We start from the raw sequence: 7,578 nt of genomic DNA, 5'->3' as shown, positions 1-7,578 counted from the left end.
CAGTTACTGCATAATTGCTGCCCCATCCTGGTCACCATCTCAACTCGAAACGTGTGCCTGTCCCCTCCCTGTGGCTCCTGCCTGACCCGCTGTGACCTCCCGCGTTTTGTGGCTTTCCGTGGATAAATCTTGGGTTGGCACCAGAGAAAAGAATCTGCAGGAGTGTCTGGGTTTGTCATTAAACAATAATGGGCAATTGCGACCCCTCAGGGATTGAAAGCTGATCGTAATTCTAAACCCCGAACATAACCAGCCTTCCCTTGTCCTCTGGTCAAGGGAAAACCATTAGGTCTTGAACGTTTCAGCTTTCTCGCTCTCTCTGTCTCTCTCTCTCTCTCTCTCTCACTCTGTGAGGCAGACTGATCTGATTGGTGCTCCAAGTGGAATAGGTGACCTGATTTCTGTCTCTTCCCTCACAGAGATACAAGTTCCAACTCGAACCTTCAGCACCCGATGGTACGCGCTGCTGTCTGACTCAGAGGCGTGTGACGAAAACACCAATGTTCTGAATTTTGGTTCTGCTGTTGGTGCTGGTAGCTGGGTATCTGTCCTTGGAGAAGGTGGGGGTGAGCGGGCTTGTTGAACCGCTACAGTCTGTGCTGGACTCATGACTCACAGCTTTGGCATGGTCCTGCAGTGTGTCCCATAGATTAGAAACCCTGACTTATATCCCCAGTCACCAGACGGAGGCTAGAATTAAACCCGTTTCGATGCAGCAAGCTCCCTTTGACAATAAGGACTTGATTTGTTTGAAGTTAAAACTCACATAACACCAGGTTATAATCCAACAGGTTTAATTGGAAGCACTAGCTTTCGGAGCGACGCTCCTTCATAACCACCTGGTGAAGGAGCGACGCTCCGAAAGCTAGTGTGCTTCCAATTAAACCTGTTGGACCATAACCTGGTGTTGCGTGATTTTTAACTTTGTCCACCCCAGTCCAACACCGGCACCTCCAAATCATGATTTGTTTGAGCAAGATTGATCGGAGGATAATTTCTGGGCTTCAGGCAGAATCATTCCAGGTCTTTGATATCCGACTGGGAGCCTGTGTTTAAGATGTCATCTGGAAGGTGGCGCCGCTGACAGTGCAGCACTCGGTCAGTACTGCACCAGAGTGCTACCTTCGACGTTGGGCTCAGGTTTTTAGATCAGGGAGAGGGAGGTCAAACCCCCCCCCCCCCGTGACGTTTTGTGTCTGAGGTGGGGGACACTGGACACAGGAAACACAGCCGGCAAACTGAGGAGGGTGTCAATGGACCTCTCAATGCCGAGTATCTTATATTCGTGATATTTAACCCTTTGGTTCCCACAGGCACTTGGGGGTTCGGAGCAGGAGGCAAGTGGGAGTTAATTCTGAACGGGGCAGGCTGGTTTGTATTAGAAGGCCATGTGACTGAGGGAGGAAGATCATGTGACTGCCTCCCTTCCAATCAGGTGCCAGCATGCTGAGGCCTCAGACAGGACTGTCACGGGTGAGCTGTGGGCCTACACTGTAGGCCTGTGCCCAGCCTCAGATGGATTCTGTGGAACCAGAGCACCTGGGAGAGACAGTCTTGACCCTGGGGAATGGGGAGCGAGGATGGTGATGGGGCACAGGGACGGGGGGTCCAATGTTCAGGCCAGTCACACCCACTGTTCATTCTGTCCGCAGACCCCAATCCCCCTCTCCATTCTATCCACATTACTCTTGATCACCTGTTCAGACCCATTCGGTGGCCCAGACAGACCAACAGCAGGGCATGGGGCAGTGGGCACTGATTGGGCACACCAGGTCTGACCTTTCCCTCACCATGATGTCTTTGTGTCTTTCCCTCTCTCAGGCGACACTGGACAGAGCAGATTACAGCTCCTGGGAACAAATCTTCAATAAATACGCCCAGGTGAGTCTTGGCTAATACACCCTGTCTGACTGCTCCAAGTGTAAAATGGGTCTGGCAATCCCAACACACCAAACGAGGGAAATGATGGCTGAGTGGTATTACCGCTGGACTGTTAGTCCACGGACAAGAATGTGGTGCAGGAAAAGCACGGACGGTCAGGCAGCCTCCGAGGAACAGGGGAAATCGACGTTTCGGGATCCAGGGACACAAATAATGTCCTGGGGACCTGGGTTCAAATCCCACCATAGAGTCACAGGGATGTACAGCATGGAAACAGACCCTTCAGTCCAACCCGTCCATGCCGACCAGATACCCCAACCCGATCTAGTCCCACCTGCCAGCACCAGACTGTACTGCAGCGACACGTCAGGCGAGGGCAAGACTGTACTGCAGCGACACGTCAGGCGAGGGCAAGACTGTACTGCAGCGACACGTCAGGCGAGGGCAAGACTGTACTGCAGCGACACGTCAGGCGAGGGCAAGACTGTACTGCAGCGACACGTCAGGCGAGGGCAAGACTGTACTGCAGCGACACGTCAGGCGAGGGCAAGACTGTACTGCAGCGACACGTCAGGCGAGGGCAAGACTGTACTGCAGCGACACGTCAGGCGAGGGCAAGACTGTACTGCAGCGACACGTCAGGCGAGGGCAAGACTGTACTGCAGCGACACGTCAGGCGAGGGCAAGACTGTACTGCAGCGACACGTCAGGCGAGGGCAAGACTGTACTGCAGCGACACGTCAGGCGAGGGCAAGACTGTACTGCAGCGACACGTCAGGCGAGGGCAAGACTGTACTGCAGCGACACGTCAGACATGGGCGAGACTGTACTGCAGCGACATGTCAGGCGAGGGCACGACTGTACCGCAGCGACACGTCGGGCGTGGGCGAGACTGTACTGCAGCGATACGTCAGGCGAGGGCACGACTGTACCGCAGCGACACGTCGGGCGTGGGCGAGACTGTACTGCAGCGATACGTCAGGCGAGGGCACGACTGTACCGCAGCGACACGTCGGGCGTGGGCGAGACTGTACTGCAGCGATACGTCAGGCGAGGGCACGACTGTACCGCAGCGACACGTCGGGCGTGGACGAGACTGTACCGCAGCGACACATCAGGCGTGGGCGCGACTGTACCGCAGCGACACATCAGACGTGGGTGCGACTGTACTGCGGTGACACATCAGGCAGGGGTGCGACTGTACTGCAGCGACGCGTCAGGCGTGGGCGCGACTGTACTGTAGCGACGCATCAGGCGTAGGCGCAGGTGTAACGCAACGACACGTCAGGCGAGGGCACGACTGTACCGCAGCGACACGTCGGGCGTGGGCGAGACTGTACTGCAGCGATACGTCAGGCGAGGGCACGACTGTACAGCAGCGACACGTCAGACGTGGGCGAGACTGTACCGCAGCGACACGTCAGGCGAGGGTGTGACTGTACCGCAGCGACACGTCAGGCAAGGGCACGACTGTACCGCAGCGACACATTAGGCGTGGGCGAGACTGTACTGCAGCGACACGTCAGGCGAGGGCAAGACTGTACTGCAGCGACACGTCAGGCGTGGGCACGACTGTGCTGTAGCGCGCATCAGGCATGGGCGCGGGTGTAACGCAACGACACGTCAGGCGAGGGCTCGACTGTACCACAGCGACACGTCGGGCGTGGACGAGACTGTACCGCAGCGACACGTCAGGCGAGGGCACGACTGTACAGCAGCGACACGTCGGGCGTGGACGAGACTGTACCGCAGCGACACATCAGGCAGGGGTGCGACTGTACTGCAGCGACGCGTCAGGCGTGGGCACGACTGTGCTGTAGCGCGCATCAGGTATGGGCGCGGGTGTAACGCAACGACACGTCAGGCGAGGGCTCGACTGTACCGCAGCGACACGTCGGGCGTGGACGAGACTGTACCGCAGCGACACGTCAGGCGAGGGCACGACTGTACAGCAGCGACACGTCAGGCATGGGCGAGACTGTACCGCAGCGACACGTCAGGCGAGGGTGTGACTGTACCGCAGCGACACATCAGGCGAGGGCACGACTGTACCGCAGCGACATATCAGGCATGGGCGAGACTGTACTGCAGCGACACGTCAGGCGTGGGCAAGACTGTACCGCAGCGACATGTCAGGCATGGGTGAGGGTGTACTGCAGCGACACATCAGGCGAGGGCAAGACTGTACTGCAGCGACACGTCAGACGTGGGCGAGACTGTACCGCAGCGACACGTCAGGCGAGGGTGTGACTGTACCGCAGCGACATGTCAGGCGTGGGCATGACTGTACTGCAGCGACACATCAGGTGGGAGTGTGACTGTACCGCAGCGACACGTCAGGCGTGAATGTGACTGTACCGCAGTGACACGTCAGGCGGGAGTGTCACTGTACCGCAGTGACACGTCAGGCGGGACTGTGACTGCACCGCAGTGACACGTCAGGCAGGAGTGTGACTGTACCACAGCGACACGTCAGGTGGGAGTGTGACTGTACCGCAGCGACACATCAGGTGGGAGTGTGACTGTATCGCAGCGACACGTCAGGCGTGAGTGTGACTCTACCGCAGTGACACAACAGGTGGGAGTGCGACTGTACCGCAGTGACACGTCAGGCGTGGGCGCGACTGTACCGCGGTGACACATCAGGCAAGGGTGTGACTGTACCGCAGTGACACATCAGGCGAGGGCACGACTGTACCGCAGCGACACATCAGGCGTGGGCGCGACTGTACCGCAGCGACACATCAGACGTGGGTGCGACTGTACTGCGGTGACACATCAGGCAGGGGTGCGACTGTACTGCAGCGGCGCGGCAGGCGTGGGCACGACTGTACTGTAGCGACGCATCAGGCGTGGGCGCGGGTGTAACGCAACGACACGTCAGGCGAGGGCTCGACTGTACCGCAGCGACACGTTGGGCGTGGGCAAGACTGTACCGCAGCGACACGTCAGACGTGGGCGAGACTGTACCGCAGCGACACGTCAGGCAAGGGTGTGACTGTACCGCAGTGACACATCAGGCGAGGGCACGACTGTACCGCAGTGACACGTCAGGCGTGGGCGAGACTGTACTGCAGCGACACGTCAGGCGTGGGCAAGACTGTATCGCAGCGACATGTCAGGCATGGGCGAGGGTGTTCCGCAGCGACACATCAGGCGAGGGCAAGACTGTACTGCAGCGACACGTCAGACATGGGCGAGACTGTACTGCAGCGACATGTCAGGCGAGGGCACGACTGTACCGCAGCGACACATCAAGCGTGGGTGAGACTGTACCGCAGCGACACGTCAGGCGAGGGTGTGACTGTACCGCAGCGACATGTCAGGCGTGGGTGAGACTGTACCGCGGCGACACGTCAGGCGTGGGCATGACTGTACTGCAGCGACACGTCAGGCGTGAGTGTGACTGTACCGCAGCGACACATCAGGCGTGAGTGTGACTGTACCACAGCGACACGTCAGGTGGGAGTGTGACTGTACCGCAGCGACACGTCAGGTGGGAGTGTGACTGTACCGCAGCGACACGTCAGGTGGGAGTGTGACTGTACCACAGTGACACGTCAGGCAGGAGTGTGACTGTACCACAGCGACACGTCAGGCGGGCGTGTGACTGTACCGCAGCGACACGTCAGGCGGGCGTGTGACTGTACCGCAGTGACACGTCAGGCGGGAGTGTGACTGTACCGCAGTGACACGTCAGGCAGGAGTGTGACTGTACCACAGCGACACGTCAGGCAGGAGTGTGACTGTACCGCAGTGACACGTCAGGTGGGAGTGTGACTGTACCGCAGTGACACGTCAGGTGGGAGTGTGACTGTACTGCATTGACACGTCAGACGGGAGTGTGACTGTACCGCAGTTGAATGTTATGGATGATGAACTGAGTTGATCCCCTCGTTTTGGAGACAGTGTGGTTACTGAGTCACGTTCTCTTCACAGTCACATTCAGCCCCTATCCTGTTTGCCTCCTCACAGATCCACCAGTCAAACTGGTCCCTGCCTCGATTCAATGGCTCGGAGAGTTTGAGCCCCCCTCTCTCTCCCAGCCCTATGTCTCCTAATGGATTGCTGGTAAGTTTTCCATCGCTGCCCTGTGGCTCTGTGCTGTCACGGTTTTTTGTTGAACATAAGAATTGATGAATGAACAAATTGCAGTGAGCTGTATCAGAGTAATCAGAAAAGAATATCACAATGAGGATTAAACACTGGCTCCAGTAACTCGTGCTTTGAGATCTCTCACAACTCCCCAACCAGAGATTGGGCCAAGTATCTCATTCCCAGCGGGTAATGAGCACAAAGACATGAGGCACTAACCCGTGAGCAAGGCTGGTGTCTCTGATCTGAGGCTGGTGTGAGCGTGTGTGTGACAGGGGGCAGTGGTGGGCACCCTGGCGCTGCAGCACATCAGCGTTGATTCTCCTAAGTCGAGATGCCCTCTCACTCTGCCCCTATACCCTGTCTGCTCCCTGACACTGGAAGGGCACGATCTCCGAGAGAAATAGCAGTGGTCGCACTGAGCCCCAACTGACCAGAAAGAGAACAATCACAGGATTCCCATGTTTGACATGAACCAGAGCCAACACAAATCTGCAAAGCATTTAACAAGCAAACGATACTTCAAATACACAAAGGTCAATTTCCCTCCGAGTAGTGAGTACAACAAAATCCATCTTCCACACCCATCAGCACCTGCCAATCAAAATAAGTGACGCCCCATTTTATTTTCCTTCGAGTTTGGCCTCTTTGGTTAAAATCGCTCGCCTTTTCACTCTGTGATATCGTCCCCTTGTTACATTCAGCAGCAGTAGCTGGTTTCCACTTGAGATTCCGGAATTCTGCTTCTCTACCGATAGGAAGACGGTCATTTCCGTCAGGAGTTTTTCTATTAATGGCATCTGGAGTTTGATACCTGAGTCCTTAATTTTCTGATCACCTTCTAACCCTAGTCCTCCCTTAGGTCTTCCAGCCATACCATTTCTGGTCTTAAGTTGTTTTTTTTTTCAGTACTGCTTCCAGGTTAAGGGTCACCAGCCTGCATGCATAGTAATTTGCATTATCTAAGAAAATTGCAATTGATTGCTTTTCAAGTCAAGCAAATTTGAAAAAAAAATAAGCATTTTCTACGTTGTCTGAAATATAATCACCGATCACACAGACATTTTAAAGAAATTACTCATTGTTATTGTGCTGTGCTTCCAGGTCAAAGGGTGTTAGACAGGAAAGGCATCCCTTTTCACCCACATGAACAAGAGATTGTGTGGTCAGTTATCCAGCTTTATGTTCGAGATGCACCAAAGGCAAAAGTTAACTTTGGTCTTGCCCACATGACATGACCAATCTGGTCGAAGATCTAATAGGACATCACTCATCCCTCTCTGTTCCTTTTGGTTTATTGACTTCAGTGTCGCTGGGTCAGAAACCTGAGCTCCCTCCCTCACAGCATTGTGCGTCTACAACCAGCACATGAACTGTAGCGGTTCAAGAAGGGAGCTCACCCCCACCTTCTCAAGGGGCAACTAGGGACGGGTGAGAAAAGCCCACCACTCGGTGTTAACTGCTTCTCTTTCTCTCCATTTCAGGGCAGACCCTTCTGGGCCCAGGTCCACCCTGACGACGGCTGGTCAGAGAGGTATCCACTGCCAATGTCCCCATCATCCCCCACTTCTCCAGTAAGTTCTTGTCTCTATAACCTCCATC

General features: G+C 55.7%; 1 protein-coding gene across 1 annotated transcript in view; it reads left to right on the top strand.

Annotated features, from left to right (window-relative positions):
* The window catches only part of LOC122548527 (calpain-1 catalytic subunit-like), a gene marked incomplete at its 3' end in the record, with an annotated part of 75,138 nt that extends 67,573 nt beyond the window's left edge, over nt 1-7,565 (top strand). Inside the window, exons 14-17 of the mRNA XM_043687288.1 lie at nt 420-456; nt 1,822-1,881; nt 5,857-5,952; nt 7,461-7,565. Of these exons, the coding sequence (XP_043543223.1) occupies nt 420-456; nt 1,822-1,881; nt 5,857-5,952; nt 7,461-7,565 (298 nt within the window). The remainder of the gene's footprint in view (nt 1-419; nt 457-1,821; nt 1,882-5,856; nt 5,953-7,460) is intronic.
* Between the last annotated feature and the right edge of the window lie 13 nt (nt 7,566-7,578).

The sequence above is a fragment of the Chiloscyllium plagiosum genome, chromosome 3, assembly GCF_004010195.1.
Source record: "Chiloscyllium plagiosum isolate BGI_BamShark_2017 chromosome 3, ASM401019v2, whole genome shotgun sequence".
Classification (NCBI taxonomy): domain Eukaryota; kingdom Metazoa; phylum Chordata; class Chondrichthyes; order Orectolobiformes; family Hemiscylliidae; genus Chiloscyllium; species Chiloscyllium plagiosum.
Note: the sequence above shows the minus strand (reverse complement) of the source record. Positions and strands in the feature narration are given on the sequence as shown.